The following is a 21,026-nucleotide window of genomic DNA, read 5'->3' as shown; positions in this document are numbered from 1 at the left end:
ATGTTAAGGATAGGTGGATGTTATCATAGAACTGCGGGAATTATAAATGTTCTAATACGCGTAAGTTCGCTTTCTTTATGTAACATCATATCCACAAAATATCGGCTGGAAGATGCTCGCGAGGGTTAAAAGGAATATCCAAAATTGCAAATACCATGGTTTTTTAGGCATATTCACCGGCAGTGGTAAAAAAGGCAAATTCGTTTGAAATTATGAAAAAATGTTAGAATATGCGAAAAATACACTGGCTACCAACCAATCAAAATCTGGCATTCTTATATAAAGTGTAATTAAGGATTAATCATTCAGGGTCGTGAAATGGTTAATAAAAATCCAGGCTCACAAAATATTTAGAAAAAGACAGACTCAAATATTTTGTTGGAAACGACATAAAGTAGTTAGAATAATTTCACCTTATGTAATAATCCTGAGTTTTGATTTGTTGATAGCCAGTGTATTTTTCACCAATTTACTCTATTCAAATGAATATTGTTACTTTTTTAACGCCGCCGTGGTACATTCAAAACGGTATGCCTGTTTTACCCTCTCTGTCGTGGTATTTGCCAAAAAATACTCTATCCGAATGGACGCTTGTAACGCCACAATCATCAATGCGTTTTTGAACGTTAACATTCGGTGTAATTAAACAGATATAACATGTTAAGGAGGGGTATTTGCGAAAAATACCAGTCTTGAGAATGAATTTCCCTCGCTTTACGGCTCGCGAAATTTAACATTCTCTCGATTAGTATTTTTCGCAAATACCCCTCCTGAACATGAGATATCTGTTTAAAACTCTGGCTCACAAAATATTTATAAACAGTTTTAAACCTGAGTAGTGAATATACTTTTATTCAACTGAATTACTCATTATTTGATATGGGTCTATAGAAGTGTCAGCATAAGGTATTCATAAAAATAAGTTTATTTTAACAATATGTATAGTATAAAAAACATAAAAACAAATATAATCTATACATGCTATACAAACAAATAAAAAATGTACCAGGCACATATAAAACATACAACTACAAAAAAGACATGGAAAACCAAAATTAAAGATTTTTAATAAGTTCTTTTAACAAAAACTGTTTAAAAAATTAAAGTAGTGTTATGGGACAGTAAACATCAGCAGCTGTTGTGACAAATGTCATTATTTGTAGCATGACAACAGGTCAGAAGCAGCAAAAATTTAAAACTTTTATAAGTAGATGCTAGAAATCAAAGCACTTACGTTTAGTAATTTTTGGTCCTCAATGCTTTTCAACTTCGTACTTTATTTGGCCTATTCAACATTGTTTAATTCCAGCGTCACTGATGAGTCTTTTTTGTAGACGAAACGCGCGTCTGGCGTTTATATTAAATTTCAGCCCTGGTATCTATGATGAGTTTATTTACTCGGAGTTCAGTAGTTTTATTATTTTCCTTTTTTTCATATTCAAAATCCAAACATTTGAGTTGATGAATATTTAAAAAAAAAATAGTATAATTATTAACAAATTGAATAAAATTAGTTTTCGGAGCAGACAATTGTTATTCATTTATTCATTTGCAGGTGGAACAGCAACATTTCGTATCATTGCATGACTCAAAAACGTTTTTGCATGGCGGAAAATATTTCATATCCTAAAACGGTCAGGAAGACTTTTTATACAGTACATGTATAGCTGCAATATATTTAAACATATTTAGATTATAATTATTATTATTAGACATAACAAATGGTCTTACCCTTGGACCAACTAATATAAAACTGTATCTTAGTATTTGGTAAATTTTGAACTTTTTAAACTTAAAGCATTAAAGAGCAATATTGTTGGTTAATAAATTACGTACAAAGTGATTTGTACTTTTTTACACTCGGGGTGTCAAGATTTCCCAAAAGAAGACTTCCATACGGTCGGTCTTTCATTTGATAAATTCTGACACCTCTCGTATCTGAAATCTTTGAAATAGGCCTTATCATAAACTATAGGCAATGAAACAATATGATTTATAAGCAATGGAACAGTATAAAACATACTCAATGGAACAATATAAGCTAATGTTAGAATATACTCTACATGTACTGTTAAAATAGACAATATCGGTAATGGTGCAATACAAATTAAAGGGTAATGAGTAATATTAACTATAGATAATGACTCTATATACACAATAGTCAATGGCAGAATCTGCACTATAGATAATGACTCTATATACACAATAGGCAATGACAGAATATACACTTTAGGTAATGATACAATATTCATTATAGGCAATGGAACACTATAAACTATACGCAATGGAACAATATAAGCTATAGGCAATGACAGGATATACTCTCTGTGTAATGGTACAATATACATTATAGGTAATGGTACAATATTCACTATAGGTAATGGTACATTATACACTCAAGGTAATGACTCAATATACACTCTAGGTAATGAAACACTATGAACTAAACGCAATGGAACAATATAAGCTATGCGAAATGGAACAATATAAGCTATAGGCAATGACAGAATATACTCTCTATGTAATGGTACAATATACATTATAGGTAATGGTACAAAATACACTCTTAGTAATGGTACAATATATACTCAAGGTAATGACTCAATATACACTCTAGGTAATGACTCAATATACACTCTAGGTAATGACTCAATATACAGTCTAGGCAATGGAACACTATAAACTAAACACAATGGAACAATATAAGCTATACGCAATGGAACAATATAAGCCATAGGCAATGACAGAATATACTCTATATGTAATGGTACAATATACATTATAGGTAATGACACAATAAACGCTATAGTGTAATGAGTAATATTAACTTAAATAATGACTCTTTATACACAATAGCTATATAGGCAATGGCAGAATATGCAATATAGATAATGGTTCACCGAACACTATAGGTGATGGTTCAATATACAATATAGAGTATCGTACAATTTACAATATAGGTAATTGACAATTTACAATGTAGGGTATGGTACACTATACACTATAGGGTAATGAGTTAAAACTAGAGGTAATGAGTATTATTAACTATACGTAATGACTCAATATACACAATGGGCAATGACATTATATGCACTTTAGGTAATGGAACAATTTACACTATAGGAAATGGTACAATTCACAATATAGGTAATGGTACAATTCACAATATATGTAATGATTCAATGTACACTAGCTATAGGGCAATGAACAATATATTCCGATAATAATGTTACTGTTGCTCCATATATGGAATGAATTTAAATCTTGGGATTCAGAGTTTAAATAGTAACGCATCCTTACCAGCGGCTCGACTTGTAACTAACATTATTCCAGATTTCATATCAATTTCTACCGTGGAAGGAGCTTCGATTCCATTATCGTGATTTAATATTGTCCTATTTGATATGCCATCAGGCGAAATTACAACTATTTTATTACTATCCCTGCAAGCAACAAAAATAAATCCGTTTTTATCTAATGCAATTCCTAATGGTGCCTCAAGGTCCTTGAGTTCAAATGTCCACAGCAGTTCCCCACTCAATTTGTAGCAGCTTACTTTATTATTTATAACGTTGGTGCCGTAGATATTTTCCATGACCAATGAAATATTGTGAAGATTGATTCCTCTCAATTTTTTCTTTGAATAGTCTTGAAGGTTCATGACAATGACATTTTGTGTTGTAGGCTTTGCTATGACCATCACTTGACCATCACTTGAAACGTCACCACATGGATGAGAAAATTGAAAATTTCTGATAACCTTTCTTTGGTCTATATCCACCAGCGCCATTGCACACGACTTATAAAAGGAAACGGCCACTGTACCATTTTTAACAAAACAAACACTGTCAGGTTCCTCGTGAAATGACACAATTTGAATAAATGTTCCATCATTTGTAAGCACCTCTAGATTATATGAATGGCCCTTGTCATCAGCTATACCAAGAGCTATTATATTACCATTAGGTAGAATGCAACAATCAACAAACCGAAATCTTTTTCCTGTAGGTACTGATAGAATTTTTGAGAACGATGGCTTTATTTGATCTATCGTTGGAACAGGAATTAAATACTGAGCTTGATCTTTCCTTCTGGTATTTGCCTTAACATTACAAGGACGGGTGTCAACTGTGATCTCTCCAAATGATTTGACATCATGAAGAATGGATGCAAGGATGGGTGAAGTTATCACAAGCAAGTTACGTTCGTTTAAATCAGAGCCACGCTTTAAATCTTCTATGTAGTTCGCCTCTATTGTTGTGATTTTCTCAATTTCTTTCAGACCTACATAGGTTTGAAGTTCTGTTGCATTTTTAGTCATATTTGAAAATTCGTTTTGCAATTTCCTTATTTTTATGGCTCGTTTATCCACTTCGTGCAATAGCGTCTCCATTTCAGATTTCAATTTTGAATGTTGAATTTCTAGATCTTGGAGAAGTTGCTGTTCTAGTTGGTTTAGATTATTATCGATGGATTGACGCATGGATTGGATAGTCTGAATTACCTCGGTTTTCTGCTTTGTGTTTGTACTTATTCTGTTTCTCAAATATTCGACTATCTCATCAATATTTTCTTTCAGATCATTCAGATCCTTTTCAAGGAGAGGAACAGCAGCTGATGATTTGACTTGTTTAAGAATTTCGGAAAATTGTTTCATGGTCTGACATGATTGATGTTGATCGGTGACACAATGGACACAACAGGCGCATGCGTGGAAAGAACAGTACAGTTCAAACTTTCTGTCATGCACTGTACATAGATTGCTCGTCCCTTTTATAAATGAAGGCAATTCATGATAATTCTCAGCCGATATTGTTTTATGGTCTTTAGAAACTCTAGACCTGTTATGATGTTTCTCACAGTCCACACAAAGGAAGACCTCGCATTCTGTACACCAAGTGACTGCATCACTGGTGACGTTATCCTCTTTACAAAGAATACAGAAGTCCTTATTTGTCGACGCCATTGTATGTATTTTTCCTGAAAATATAGGGAATACAGACATATTTTCTAATAACTATTCAAAACTTGGTATTAAGAAACTCACAAGACAGAACAGATGACGTATATAGGTAAAACAAAACGAAATATCTTTAGCATATCTCTATTTTACAATGTAAATTTTTTTCACAAAGTAGAACCAAACATCCTAGTCTTCTAATATATTTTATGATGGTATGACACTAAACACCTAAAAGGCAGGACTGTGCTTGATATTCATATCATGCAGACATAATATTTCAATAAGTATAATTGAGATCTGGAGCTGGCATGTCAGTAACTGAAAGTTGTATCTCCGTTTTTATTTATCGTTAAAAAAAGAAGAAAATATTTACACACTAATTTATTTCAGAATCGGAACAAATATATCGAATTTTGTATTCATACATACCTCATTGTACCTGTGAATAGCGTATATTATTCGTATTTAAATCATTATTTGATCTGGTAATTTCCAAACCAGGAAGAGATATTAGTACAATAATAGTAAATTGATAACGGAAAGTGTGAACTATATCCGGAAACTTGTTCTTTTCAAACAAGCTAGATAATACATATCGATAAATAAGAATTTCATATCTACTTACTTATTTACGATTAAAAATGAAATATTTTTTAATAAAGTTTAAATGAATTGTAATGTGTTATTGATAAACAGAGAGAAACCGTAGATTTCTTGAAAAAAATAAAGAGACCCTTCACTAGAATGCTGGACTAGTGAAGTGAATTATTAACAGCATGCAATGTATTGTTGAATAAAAAAAAAGCTGTTAGGATCTTATTAATTCATGTATCATTGTCATTTTGCTTAGTTTTATTTTTGTTGTTACCTAATCTGACATAGGACTTGGACTTCTTTTTAACTGAGTTTGTATGTGCCTATTACTGTGTGTTTGTTTTTCTACATTGGCTAGAGGTATAAGATGAGGGTTGAGATCTCACAAAACATGTCTAGGTTGAACAGTAGCAAATAAATGTGTAACAGAAGGGGGTAGGTGTCAACACCTTCTGTTACGTGTTTGTCCAGTTCTTTGTTCATATAGTATTATCAGGATATCTGATATCAGAAGTAGGCTGAATAAAAAAAGACCTCATTAATTTATAGACAATAATACAACAATGAAGTACAATAACAAAAATACCGAACTCCGAGGAAAAACTCTAAACGGAAATCCCTAAGCAAATGGAAAATTAAAAGCTCAAGCACATCAAATGAATTATGTCATATTCCTGTCTTCAATAGAAAAAAAGTAGATTAAACCTGGTTTTATAGCTAGCTAAACATCTCACTCGAATGACAGTCGCATAACATGCCATTGTATTGACAACGGTTGGTGAACTGATCAAAGACATAATAGGTAAAAAATTCACAAATAGTGGTACAGTTTTCCACATTGTATCATAGTCTTAATCACTATAAAACAAACAAATATGCCGACAAAGAGAAACAAAATGGAATATAGACAAACCACATTAGCAAAAACGAAAGAAAAAATAAACATAGTCAAATAAAATTTAAAAAAAATAATAATACAAAATTAAAGTTAAAAAACGAAACTGTACTAAATAAAATGAAAGGGAAAAGAAGTGCAAGTCAAATGAAATAAATTAGAATAGTAATTCCATAATTCAGCTTGAAAAGTAACTGTAATTGAATGCATATACTGCGCGTATTTTATCGTATCAAAATAATGTCAATGTCTTTGTTTTTGACTAACTCGAGAGGAATTAATTGATGTCACTGTTACACTGCCTGTCTCCTATATCCGTCAATTCAACCCCTCGCCCCTAGAAATTCGTATGATGCCACTCTTCCCCCTCAGCGTGATAAGGGAAACCAGAATCAACTATTCTTCACCTTTCGGTAACAAGAGTGACATTCTACACGTAGGAACAACTCATGATTAAGTGATAAAAAGAAGCTTGTCACTTTCAAAAATATTTCAAAAGATGTGGTGTTGAAGAGATATCAGTAAATGAATATTAATCAAATATACAAGAGGGGCGAAAGATACCAGAGTAAGAGTCAAACTCATAAATCGAAAATAAATTGACAACGCCATGGCTTAAAATGAAAAAGACAAACAGACAAATAATAGTACACAAGAAACAACAGAATAAGACTGAGCAAAGTAAATTAACACATGCATACCTTTATAATCTACTAAATGTTAGATAGTTATCAAAAGTACCAGGATTATAATTTTATACGCCAGACGCGCGTTTCGACTACATAAGACTCATCAGTTACGCTCAGATCAAAATAGTTAAAAAGCCAAATCAATACAAACTTGAGCTACTTTATATATTATTATGTCTGGATGAAATTAAACATAAATAAACATTTACTTACAAAAATATTCATCGGAAACTACAAAGGGAGATCACCCAATTCATATATAATTAAATACATGGCGTTCTAGAGAGGGATTGTCTTTAAGTTTATTCATTTCTGTATTCCCCATCTTTAGGCATTGTATCTTTATTTTTTATTTCGTTGGCAAATTATGAACTGTACTCTATTCTATATTTCAGCACGCAACTATTCTTTTTATATTATTTTCTATTTTATTAACCCCATCCAGACCCTCTAAGACAGTTATAAATTTTATTAAAAAACATGACATAGTTAATATATCGTTCAACAAACAACTGTTGTAGTTACACATCCGCTGTAAGGTCAAAGTCATAATTTGTTGTGTATCAAATCTTCCGGAAATGAGTATTCACTTTTTGTTTCAACAGACAAATTAACAAATGTATGTCTATTATAATCATATTGGCATTTCCCATTTGTTCGCCCCTTAATTTTGAATGAAGTATATTTTATTTTTATATGGTGAATTTTTACCTAACACAACTGAAGTTGATATGTAATTCTACCCTAACAGTTTGTTGTGTGTACAAAGAGAAAATGATATACAGGGAATAAAATGTACAAATTCTGGAAAACTGATCTTAAAAGTAAACAAGATAAGTTGTAGCTTGTTTAAAAAGCTAGCCGGTCACATCTGATTACTATACATTCATTGTATTGTGAGGTTGTATTGTATATATTTACGCGAATAATGGGATTTGATTTATATTGCTATAAAGATAACTCTTATTTTGACGCGCGTCGGCGTAAATATAAATTTTAATACTGGTATCTATGATGGGTTTATTTACAACCACTGGGTCGATGCCACTGCTGATGGAGTTTTAATTCCCCGAGGTATCACCAGCCCAGTAGTCAGCCCTTCTGTGCTGACAGGAATTATCATTGATATGGTTATATATATTCATAAAAATTAATTAACTGTTAACAAAACTTTAGAATCTTTGAAAAACTAAGGCTTTTCTACCTCAGGAAAAGATTGTCTTTGGCAAAACGTTTAGGAATTTTGGTCCTCAATGCTCTTCAACTTCGTATTTTATATAGCCTTTTTAACTTTTTTGGATTCGAGCGTCACTGATGAGTTTTTTTGGAGACGAAACGCACGTCGGTGTACAAAAGCATGGAAAGAACCGTACAGTTCAAACTGTCTGTCATTGGTTATCAACCAATTACTCATCACTTGGAAAAATGAAGGTAATTCTTCATTTTTCCAAAACGATAGGGATTTGCAGTCCATACAAAGAAATACCTCACATTATGCAAACCATATGACTGCATCACTTATGACATTTCATATTATACATTTTGTAATAACCAAGTATTACATTTAAAATGTTAAAAAAGTCACGAAAGTTATTTAATGGGAGGACATCATCTATATAGTGTGAAAAAAAGAAGGTTTCCATGACTATGCCAATTGTTTCACCAAACATTACATATACGTTGTCATCTCAAGAAGTAAAGTATCTTCGAAATTTAATTTTAAGCGATTTTTTGTAGGAACCTGGAGTGTGTATTTTGTACAAAATACAAGTTATCCCTCCAAGACAAGACTTGTATCTACCATGTCTTCGCTTGCAATTTCTTTTTAATGGAACAAACTTCAGCAATTCTTTCATTTTGTCTTTTTTTTTTTATAAATAAATGATAATGTATGACAAAACAAAAGTGCTGACTTGTGGGCGTGTTATATTCTCGGGATCGCAAAGACTACAGTACTGTAGTATTCCTTAAACATTCATTCTGGTCAAAATCGATATTTTTTAAATGTAGATGTTATTAAAATTGTAAATTTCACCAGCACCATTGTTCAAAGTTGAATCTCGACTTTAAATAAAAAGTAAAATCACAGAAATACTGAACACTGAGTAAAATTAAAAACGGAAAGTCTATAATCATGTCAAAACCAAACGCTCAAACACATCACATAAATGTGATACTCATTTCTATCTTATCACTCGTAGTTTCAAAACGTTTTACAATACCAATGTATTATGTCTAAATGGTAGAGGTTTAAGTAATTCTTACCCTGATAACTATGTATGTATATGTTTGGAACGGAATTCGAAGACAGGAGTAAAATGTCCAATATCTGTCAATAATGTAAAAGTTAAGATAATTATAGAATTACAGATATCTCTTACTTAGTAATCTATATCACGGCTGTTCACCCAACATTCTTTCAATTTCGTTTAAAAAACACCGATTCGCATGATGGAACGATTATATACGATTTTGATATGGATAGTAATAGTATCTCATTTCTGTAAACAAAAGTGGAGAATATGTACAAGTGAGTGTCCCCGCTTTTATATGACTTGGAAAGGTGCATAACGCAAGAAAGGTGACGCCATACTTGTTCTATGTTTTATGGTACTTAGTAATAAGCATTGTGTATAAGTTTCATAACATTAGGTTAGAGAATACTTAATTTAGAGAACGGTATATAATCAAGGGACGTACGAAAGAACGTAACGAAGGACGTACAGACAGATTAAGGTAACACGTAATGACTCCTCCGCCGCAGCTGGAACATTCAAAATAATTCGGAAGATCCTACATGAACAATAAACCCCATAAGTCGAAGAAGTTAGTAAAAATAATTTTACGTATTATTGTTCATAAAGAAACAAATAAAATTTTTCTTCTGGTATCTATGATGAGTTTATTCACAACCCCTGGATCGATGTCACTACTGGTGGAGTTTTTATTTCCCGAGGGTATCACTAGCCTAGTAGTCAGCACTTCTGTGTTTCTACCTCAGGAATAGACTGCTGTATTTGGCGAAACTTTCAGCAAATTTTTGTTCTGTTCCTAATTAGCTCCTGAACTTCTTACTTAATTGGCCTTTTAATCTTTGTTATAATCGAGCGTCACTGGCGAGTCTTTTGTAGACAAATCGCCCGTAAATTCAAACTTTCAATCCTGGTATCTATGAAGATTTTATTAATTACGGTTTACGGAGAATGAACAGAAATATGTCAAATGAAATTGATCAAAGTAAATCAGTATCACGTATTTATACATTTGAAGTAATAAGCGTGACCTAGGTTTGTAATAGGTCCCTTGATGTATATTTGTATTGCCTATTTTATCCTTTAAACAGATAATATTTTCCTAAATTATAACCAGTTGGCTATTATATGTATGTCGAGAGATATTTTTCCCGCTGAAATTTCTGATTGTTCAAATGTATTTATCTAAAAATAACCAAGCAAATATCAATCAAAATGTTTCCATATTTTTATAGCTTGTACAAAAGATAAGGAAAGAGAAATTGTTTGTATTACTACCCTCTACAACGTTTGGTTTTCACTGTTCTTTGATTTCGTCAGAATCAGATAGAACAATAACACATGATCCTTAATATGTTCTTTAACAAACTGAATAAATAACCACAATCATCACTAACTGTTATAACTACACACAAAGCAGTACATAGAAAAATTATTTGAAGGTACAAAACAAAATCCCAAACACTAATTCGTCATCAAAAAGGGATATAATAAACACGCATCAATTAACCTGTCATAGATTGTTTAAGCAATAAGTCATGGAAGCCATAGATTTGTTGCACATTGCCTGGTCCGTGATATTCGAATTCTATCTTGAGCGTATCAAATAACATCAACTTACCACCAATGGTTCAACTGAAATTAAACATATCACAAGCAAATACGTTGTTGACATTGCCTTCGCAGTCAAACACTGGCACATCTATATCACTTTATCGATGGTCAATGCTAGACAAGAACTAATAGTGATTTTCACTTTGTACAGGCATGGAAATATTTGGAAGGTATTTTGTGACCTTAAACGTATATAGTATAGAAGGGTAAATGAACTTTTCATAGATACTAGAATTAAAATTTTGTAAGCCAAAAGAAAAGTACAAAGGTGAGAAGCATTAATTTGGATAACAAACAAGACAGGTACGACCAAGACAATACTGCATAAATGAAATCATCCAAATGTTAAGAAGTTTTACTAACGGCTTTTAATAACCATCAAAAGATACAACAAGAGTTCGCACACTGAAATGACTCGCCTTCTTTACTAATCATTGATATTATGTTGAGGTCAGATAAACTATGCCAGACAGACATGTACGCTAACAATTCTTCCATACAACAAATATAGTTGATCTATTGCCTATAGTTTAAGAAAAAAGACCAAACCAAAAATCCTTTACACTGAACAATGTACCATGAAAATGAGGTCAAGGTCAAATAAAACCTGCACGACTGATATTAAATTATAAAATATTTCTATACACCAAATATAGTTGACCTATTGCATATAGTATTAGAAAAAAGACCAAAACTCAAAAACTTAACTTTGACCACTGAACCATGAAAATGAGGTTAAGGTCAGATCACACCTGCCAGTTGGACATGTACACCTTACAATCATTCCATACACCAAATATATAAGACCTATTGTATAAAGTATAAGAAAAACAGACCAAAACACAAAAAAATTACTTTGACCACTGAACCATGAAAATGAGGTCAAGGTCAGATGACACCTGCCAGTTGGACATGTACACCTCACAGTCCTTCCATACACCGAATATACTAGACCTATTGCTTATAGTACCAGGGATATGGACTTGACCACCAAAACTTAACCTTGCTCAATGATCCATGAAATGAGGTCGAGGTCAAATGAAAACTGTCCGACGGGCATGAGGACCTTGCAAGGTACACATATACCAAAAATAGTTATCCTATCATATAGGATAAGAGAGAAATTAAGATTACAAACAATCTTAACTTTTTTTCAAGTAATCAATGAACCATGAAAATGAGGTCAAGGTCATTGGACATGTGACTGACGGAAACTTCGTAACATGAGGCATCTATATACAAAGTATGAAGCATCCAGGTCATCCACCTTCTAAAATATAAAGCTTTAAAGAAGTAAGCTAACGCCGCAGCCGCTGTCATAGCCGCCGCCGGATCACTATCCCTTTGTCGAGCTTTCTGCAACAAAAGTTGCAGGCTCGACAAAAATTGTACATCAAAAACTTGAGAACATTTTAAACCAATGCCAAGTATAAGACTGACATTAACACAACCTGTGAGTCGTCATAAAAGTCACTCATCAATATCTAGGTGTCCAATGTTATACATTTAATCTGACCTTTGGTTTGAAGTATGATACTTAAATTTGTGACTTCGTTGTATGACATTTGAGGTACAAGTCTATCCTTATACATGCTACAAATTGTAAACCATTTTACAGTGATGGAGGATTGATTCCTTGTATGGCACTATTTTTGCCATGAAATTGTCAATTTGTTTTTAACTTATGAGTTTGAATATATCGTTGGTATCTTTGGTCCCTCTTTGTCCTTATCTTTGGTCTTTTTCAATTGCATCGGCTCTTTGTATTAGGTTTTGGATTATACAAAATTGCAGCCTTGATTCCCTCTGAAGAGACATAATTATCATAATGTGGATCTAGTGCAGTAAATTAGGTTCTGTTAATGTTATTGCACCTGTTTGCTTACAAGTACCTAGAACTATTTTTCAACTAGTAATTTTATATACCTTGTGAATATAACAATTTTGAGTGTGTGTGTGTATGTGTGTGTGTGTGACCATAACTATTTGTGCTAACTAAAAAGACATTAATTGTTGAAATGTGGATATATTGTATGTATCAGTAAAATTGGTACCATTAATGTCATAACTTCTGCTTGTTGTCAAGTTACTATATGACTTTATATACTCTGTAAATAACAACAGAATTGTGTTTGTGACCATTTTAATTTGTGCTTATCATTAACTATAATAAATAGAAAATATAACAGATAAAATATCATTACACATATAAATAATACTGTAAAATGCACAGATCATAAACACAACGGACCTCCTCAATAACCAAGATATCTACTCATTCACAACATTTAAACATGTACATATATAAGAATGTAATTTCTCACAATTTGACATTTTCTATGGTGTACTTTATATAAAATATTTGTTGTTGATAACTTTTTCGTACATAAATAAATGTAACTGATATACTGAAGAGCAAATAAAATGTCAACTCTTCATTTCAGTTCATTCAGTTAAATAAGAACTAATTGGGTAGGTTTAGATTGTAAACCAACTTGTTTTTGGCAGATACTTTATTTTGCCTTTTGTAATCTCTTTCAGTCTACTTTTTTTTGTTGCAATTTTCACATTTTCCAGATAAATTTAAGTTAGGAATATTGATATCAGCAATAATACATATTTGACTTGTTTTTTGCAGACATGGGAAGTCACAAAAATTATTTGGGTTTACAGTGTTTGACTTATTTAAGCACAAAGGAAGTCATGAAAAGTATTTGGCTTACATTAATTGTCTTAATTTTGCACAGAGGATGTCACGAAAAACTGTTTTGTTGAAAGTAATTTATAAAACATTCAAGGGACAAGTGTGAATGCATGGTAATCATTTTTACTCAAATTTCATTATTTTATAGATGTGTTCTAGTATAGGTTTATCATCAAAAGCAATGCGAAAATAATCACCTTTTTACATTATTTTTATAAAACTTTACTTTTCAGCTCCCTAGGGTAGTTTATCAATATACAGTGAAACCTGTTTTAAGAGACCACCCAAGGAAGACCAAAAAAGGTCTCATAAGACAAGTGGTCTTTTAATACAGGTTCAATCTATTGAAAATGCACTACAGAAGGATCTAAAATTAATGGTCTTATAACTCTGGTTTTTGCTCAATACAGGTGGTCTCTTTAGCAGTTTTGACTGTATTTATCAAATAGATGCTGAGTTAGTCTGATAAGGGTTAAAAGTCAAATGTGTGTTCTGTACTTTGGCAGGCTAGTATTTTTTGGTAAAACGATATGTAGCTACATTCACATCTTTACTTTGAATATTCAATACATGGTGAAGTGATTTTATAAATGAGACAACACAAATTCACAAAATAGAAATATAAACAATATGAATTATTTCTTAAATAACGTGCTGATGTTATTTCTTATTATATACATTGTTTCTTAATGGTTTTCTTTCTTCAGAATTATGGTTTAAAACACAACATTTTGACCATAACTGAACACTTAAATTGTACCCACTAAATATTATTTCTTTTCTTTCTTATGTATCATGATTTATAAACACAACATTAAGACCATAACTGACCACTTAAAATGTACCCACAAAATATCATTTCTTTTCTTTCTTATGTTTCATGGTTTATAAACACGTCATTAAGACCATAACTGACCACTTAAAATGTACCCACTAAATATCGTTTCTTTTCTTTCTTATGTATCATGGTTTATTAACACAACATTAAAAATATAACTGACCACTTAAAATGTACCCACAAAATATCATTTCTTTTCTTTTTAATATATCATGGTTTATCATAACAACAACATTAAGACCATAACTGACCACTATAAATGTAACTACTACCTTTTTAAGTGAGAAGATACAACTGTTTGACACACATTGACTTTGGCATATCTGACTAATGGTTATTGTTAATAATAGTATAACACATATATTGATACAATACAATATAAAACCTCTGATTTTTACAACAAAAATCATATATAAAACTTTCTTTATATTTTAATTACAAATCCATATGGTATTATGAATGAAATCACACATTGCATTCATAGAAAGATACAAATCATATCAGGTTTCATACCATTTTACATTTTCTTAGGTTAACAAAGGAGGGTTAACCATGCATAGTTAACCTTGTTACATAGATTCAAGAAAAAAATAAAACTAAAAAAGGTATTTAAGTACTCAATAAGTTTAAGCCATCTTCTTTTATATCTACGTCCAATAAACTAAGAAACAATAAACTGAATGGAAAACAACATTTCACCATGTCTCAGCAGATCAAAGATTGGACATTTACCAATATCAATTCAGCTCTGTATTGGTTTAAGATCGGAAGCAAATCCTTCATAAAATGAATTTCTCAAATTCATCATTGGAAATAGGTAACATCTGCTCTTTTCAAATAAGACTTTTGAGACTAGAAATCTTTTTGACATTTTATGGTATAAACTTAAAGCTTGGTCCCTTTGTCATGTTTTTTCTTAACTTAAACTACAACAGTTATTTAAACTTGTGCAATATGGTGTTATTTATCAGTGAAAATGTATTTATTTCAAATTAAAAACAATAGGTTAGTCTGTACTAAAATTAAAAGGTATCATTACAATATTTGTTACCTTGAAATATAAAATTTGTCAACCAGGGCTACAATTTACTGAGGCACGAATTAAAATAAATGTTAGAAATATCTTCCACTGGACATTAAGTACACAATTATTAATGATTCATTGATGAATACTCTAGTTAAATGGTTAAATGCCTCTTATCTTTTTTTACAGAGGTACGAATTAAAATACCAATTTGGCACCAAATAAGCTAATTTTAACAATAGGCATATGCAATAGTTTGGTTAACTAATTGAAATATGATCAAAAGGAGAAAATTCTCTTCCAACCAAAAAAAAAAGACTAAGTACAAGTTCAAAGATAAAAAATATAAATAAAAAAAAAATAAATGTTTTTATAGATTTCAGTGTCAGAGCAAATCAATACTGCTACTAAAAATTTTAGATATAAAATCTATGTTATCAGTAAATAAATTTACAAACAATATACTACTGGCAATGAGCACACACTGAAAACTAAGGTGATAAATAAACCATAGCTGACTTCAACATAGGGATATTCAAAGCAAACAATCTGTCCAAACTAATCTCACACACAGACAACACACAAGTATAAATAACTTTAAAACTGTAAAAACTGAGTAAAATATATAAAATATCATCCTAAATAAAACAATACAAAACAATATGGGAATACAATTGATACAATAAACTAAAATGTCTAACTAATTAGGATCAAAACAGTTTCCATGAAGTGTCAAAAATTGATTCATGATTAGTTTGGCAGTTGCTATTAAAAATTTATCAGGTTCTTGTTTGGCAGACTTGACTGGTTTATTTGCAAGTTCAACAAAACTTCTGCCAAACAAACTATATGTGGCATCATTTCTTATAAACAAAAACAAATATTTGACTAGTTTTTGGCAGCGCAGACAAACAAGAACAGTAACATGGACATTGTAGCATAAATACAAACCAACCAAGGGGGGTTCCAAACCTATGTTCTCACTCAAAAGCATTGATCGTCATAAAAAAGTAGGAAGAAAGTAGGAAGTTTCCAACCCCAGAAACTCCCCTGGATTCGCCCACTGGGAAATTATCATGATAGATCAAAACCAGGGATAATAAATGATCCCTTTCTTTTAAAATTGCTTTGTTAGTTTTTATTGTATTTACTAGGCATCACTAGCCCTTTTTCAGAACATTGAGCACATTATGGGACTATATATTTCATCATGTTATAAAACATTAATTTAAACTTTTCCTCATCCTCAATCCAAGGGAAATTGTATCATATTTAATATCAATGGGCAAAATTTACAGCAAACTTTCATACATGCATTCAATTTTTTAAATTTGCAAAGATTGTGGTTGGATTCTGAGACAGTAAAAATTTAATATTCATTTAAGAATTGAATGCTTCTTTTTGTAACTTCATTGGGGTGTAAAAGCGTTGACCGAACTACATTTTGTATGAAGTGCAGAAGCGCTTCAATCTAAAAATGTGTGCACAGTCAATGCTTTTACAACCCCATGAAGTTACAAAAAGAAGCATTCAATACTTATAATTACATTTTTATTAGCTAGGATCATGAACACACGAATTTCATAATTTTTTGATTTAATTCACCTGTGCACTTTATTGTGGGACCTCGTGTTATCATGAAAGATAAGTTTCATTGAGTAATGCAATTGCTTAAGGAATAACATGTGATGATGTGCAGTTTCCCAATCAGAATAACGCATTATAATGAAGCATACATCTAATGTAATTATTAACAATTAATATAACTGTTTGGTACCAAGAAAAAGTTTGAAGAGCAAACAATTAATTTGCGTTCACTTTAAAGGAACACATGCTAAAATCTCCTAAAATCTCACAAAAATAATCTCATAATTTAATAAACACTTTATATACAATTGACTTAAATAATCCCAGGTAATCTTTGATACTCATCATGCCAACATTTGGTTCTTTATCAGAAGCCATCACTTATTCTATATTAATTTCAAATTCTGATGGAAATAATTACATACATTCTACCAAGGATATCTCTTCACAATTAGTTTATAAATATCAACTTATAACCAAAAGTAATCTTTGTTACTTATCATGCCAACATTTGGTTCTTTATCAGTTGCCATTTCTTATTCTATATTAATTTCAAATTCTGATGGAAATAAGTGCAGCATTCTACACAGGATATCTCTTAACAATTAGTTTATAAGTAACAACATAAAACCAACAGTTAAAATATATTCCAAAATCAATCATATTGTCAATGATTGTAGGGCTTAGACATTTTAGAAGACAAAAACTTTGTTAACAGTTGAAGCTTGCAATTTCTATAGATTGGGTAGGTGTCCAAAAAAATAAATACCACTCATACCCCTACAGTGTTTAATTATGGAACAGCCCGGATATACCTTATTGCTATTTGGGAATTTGAAACACTTGACCCCTAAAATCTGCATCCCTTGAACTTTTCACATCATACAACAATCACTTTTGTTTGTGACGTCAGACATATTCTATTTGGGACATCAAAATTTTTACAGGAACCTTATGATGTCTAGTCAAGGCGGACAAATATGAAATAGGTCTACAGCAACATGATATTATATCTGACACATAGTTCTGTAAAAAAATATGTAATTTTTTGTCCATGGCAGTAAAAAAAGACCAATGATAGAATTGGTTGGTTACTACATCATCCTTGCCATCCTTGCACCTAAACAGGTAAAAAGTAGACTGACTATTCAAAGAAAGTTTCCAATTCAATTATGAATTTCACAATCTTCTAGCACTGGGTTTACATAAATGTTAATATGAACACTAAGTCTGGGTAATTTTATGCAGTGAACTATTCATTTAGAACTACAATGAACATATTGCAAAATTACCCAAAAGAGAAAAATTCCTCCATTACATCCTCTGATACTATGGCCAAAATGTATAAATCAATGACCAGTAGTAAGTTGAGTCTCTCTTTCACATAAATGTTGATATGAACACTAAGTCTGAGTAATTTTAGGCAGTGAATTCTTCATTAGGTATAACAATGAACACATTGCAAATTACCCATAATTCCTACAAACTTCCTCTGAAACTATGGCCAATATATGTTTTAATGACCAGTAGTAAGTTGAATCTCTCTTTTCCGTAAATTATACTTCACGTCTTTGTCTTTTGTGTTAGATATCAAACTCTGGCCATTTATATTGGTAATTGTTCGTTTGGGAGAATTTGGATATGACCCATTTTTGGCTTCTGACTCTAACTCTGCCTGTGTCAAGTAAACACCCTCATGGAGAGTCTGTAAAAGAAAAAGTATAAATATGATGGTAGTTAGAGCATTTTTAATGCAACACATCGTGTGGTAACCCTTCCAGAGAACATGACTTCATTCTGTGTACTGTTGATTCATTATAATTGGTCAGATACCCGTTTTCTTGGATTTCAGTACCTATGTGAAAGGAACAGGAGCAATAAGACCTTAATTTAGCTCAAATATCAATTTTCTTGGAATGAAAAAAAAAACTGCATTTTAGTGGATTGGATACTTGAATTTGTGGTTGTTCCAAAATTTTGCTTACATAGCTATGGGAAATTTGTGCTTCATTTGGCATTTCTGGGCATTTTATAGCAAACTTCAGGGCTTTTCTCATTGTTGAAGGTCATATATTGATCTATAGATGTTAATTTCTGTGTCATTTGGTCATTTGTCGAGAGTTGCAGGATTTCTGAATACCAATTCCCGTTTCCCACGGAAAGTAAAAAAATCGTCAGGTAAGTGAAAACCCAGGTACCCGTTTCCCGTCGGGAAAGTAAATGGTCTTTTCATGGTACTTCCCATACAGTAATGTAATCAATGATAACAAATAAAGTTGTTTATGTTTTTTAATTGTTCATATATCAAGCTTTTTTCAGATTAAAAAAAAAATAAGAACGGAGTGCATTTTCAAAAATATTCCGAAGTCCTGGAGTTGTCTCATTTGGCAATCATTCTACATCTTTTTCTAAGGCTATTTTTTCAATACTATCCAACATACCTTCCATCTCCAGGTTTTAGCATACAATGCACACAAATAAACACACAAACCACTACCAATTATCTGTAAAAAAGGGTGCAATAATTAGATGGTTAAAAACTGAATTTTTTCAGAAATGTTATCTTTAAAAAAAAAATCAGAAATGCAAATGTACTGATCTAGTATGTGTAACTGTCAAATATTCATTGATTTTCATTGAAATAGTCTATAAACAGAACAAATTTCTGTTTACAAATATTGTTGTATCACACCAAGGACACCAAAAGTAAGGTTTAAAACCATAGGCCCACATTGGTAACTCTTATTTTTACCAGCTCTTGGGGTGTTTTGTACTATTGTTTATCCTTTTGTGGCGGTTCCTTTTTTGGCATGTCCTTTTAGTTAAATTAAACTGTGGAAAGAGCCAGGGGAAATAGTGTATCTCTTGAGAATTGTACTGCAGTCAGTTTCTCTAATTACAGTAGCTAATAGTGAATATTAGCATTTTCTTTCAAAATTCTGTTTTCAATTGTGGCCCATTTTGAAATGTTGCAATTATTCTTGCTCTTATGTATAGTTTTCAAAACAGAGATGACAAGGAAAAGGCAGGTCTAAGTCCTTTGGTTTGTGGAGGATTGTTCTCACATTGGTTATCTTTTTTAAATTAAGGACCAATGCAGAACTGAAAACATATGATCCACAATTTGGCTATCATGAAATTGTAAAACTAGATGTGTCTGAATGACACAAATGGCACTGTTTACAAAATAAGCTTGAAGGCATTTTTAAGAGTGGAAATTTGAGAATGAAAGTCTCTTTAACTGTAAATTTCAAGATATTTACCAAAAATCAATGGGGTTAAACTAATAAATCTTAAGTCTATCTGTAACTCAGCATAGTAGACTCACATACTAAAAATCAGCTCAGTATGTAAAGGTGTTTAGAAAAAAGTCTGTAGTGACATGACAGAATGACAAATAAGTGTATAACTGTATATGGCCCTAACAACTTTGTTACTAGGCAATATATTTAGAAAAATAGACCCCTTCTGCATACATACCTGTATAGTTAACCACAGTAGTAAATATATAATTGAAGTCTGTTTAAACAACTCTAGTCCAAGCTTACAACATAATATTGCTTCTGTCAAGGTTATTGCACTAAAATAAAAAACAATAATTACATGTATACCAAAACATACCTGTATGCAAACTAAATCCAAAGGTAGTTGTACACAACTATACGAAGTTTCACAAATAACCAACTTTTTTAGGAGTTATGCTTCAATGCACATGGATTGACTATTACCATATAATACAACATTGAAGTAGTTAAGTTTAACTATATCTATTTTATAACTTTAGACCAGGATTAAATTCCTTATTGCAGTCCTAAGTTTCAGTGCTGTGCAACTGTGTAAAGTTTTGTAAATATCCATCTAACTGT

At 31.6% G+C, this 21,026-nt stretch overlaps 2 protein-coding genes across 6 annotated transcripts in view; both read right to left on the bottom strand.

Moving 5' to 3' along the window:
- Nucleotides 1-909: 909 nt before the first annotated feature.
- Nucleotides 910-9,582, bottom strand: LOC139497918 (tripartite motif-containing protein 2-like). Of its 4 annotated transcripts, none has more exons than XM_071286159.1 (2): nucleotides 9,407-9,582; nucleotides 910-4,980 (listed from the first exon to the last, which is right to left on the bottom strand). In XM_071286159.1, the coding sequence occupies exon 2, from the start codon at nucleotides 4,964-4,966 to the stop codon at nucleotides 3,272-3,274; it is 1,695 nt and encodes a 564-aa protein (XP_071142260.1). In that variant the 5' UTR covers nucleotides 4,967-4,980; nucleotides 9,407-9,582; the 3' UTR covers nucleotides 910-3,271. The 4 variants fall into 4 exon arrangements, with proteins under 4 accessions (XP_071142260.1, XP_071142262.1, XP_071142261.1 ...); XM_071286161.1 differs by having other exon boundaries at nucleotides 9,523-9,579; XM_071286160.1 differs by lacking the exon at nucleotides 9,407-9,582 and adding an exon at nucleotides 7,355-7,398.
- Nucleotides 9,583-13,133: 3,551 nt separating this feature from the next.
- The window catches only part of LOC139497973 (phosphatidylserine synthase 1-like), a 40,269-nt gene continuing 32,376 nt past the window's right edge, over nucleotides 13,134-21,026 (bottom strand). Inside the window, exons 12-14 of one of the 2 annotated variants that reach the window (XM_071286228.1) lie at nucleotides 20,641-20,740; nucleotides 19,602-19,664; nucleotides 13,134-18,865 (exon numbers count right to left, since the gene is read on the bottom strand). In XM_071286228.1, coding sequence (XP_071142329.1) covers nucleotides 18,677-18,865; nucleotides 19,602-19,664; nucleotides 20,641-20,740 — 352 coding nt within the window. In that variant the 3' untranslated portion in view covers nucleotides 13,134-18,676. The remainder of the gene's footprint in view (nucleotides 18,866-19,601; nucleotides 19,665-20,640; nucleotides 20,741-21,026) is intronic. The other variant, XM_071286227.1, reaches the window with a different exon arrangement.

Source organism: Mytilus edulis, chromosome 12, assembly GCF_963676685.1.
Source record: "Mytilus edulis chromosome 12, xbMytEdul2.2, whole genome shotgun sequence".
In the NCBI taxonomy this organism is placed as follows: Eukaryota; Metazoa; Mollusca; class Bivalvia; order Mytilida; family Mytilidae; genus Mytilus; species Mytilus edulis.
Note: the sequence above shows the minus strand (reverse complement) of the source record. Positions and strands in the feature narration are given on the sequence as shown.

What these genes read in the sequence shown, in the direction of transcription:
- LOC139497918 (XM_071286159.1), bottom strand. Translation starts at nt 4,966, where the DNA reads ATGGCGTCGACAAATAAGGACTTCTGTATTCTTTGTAAAGAGGATAAC.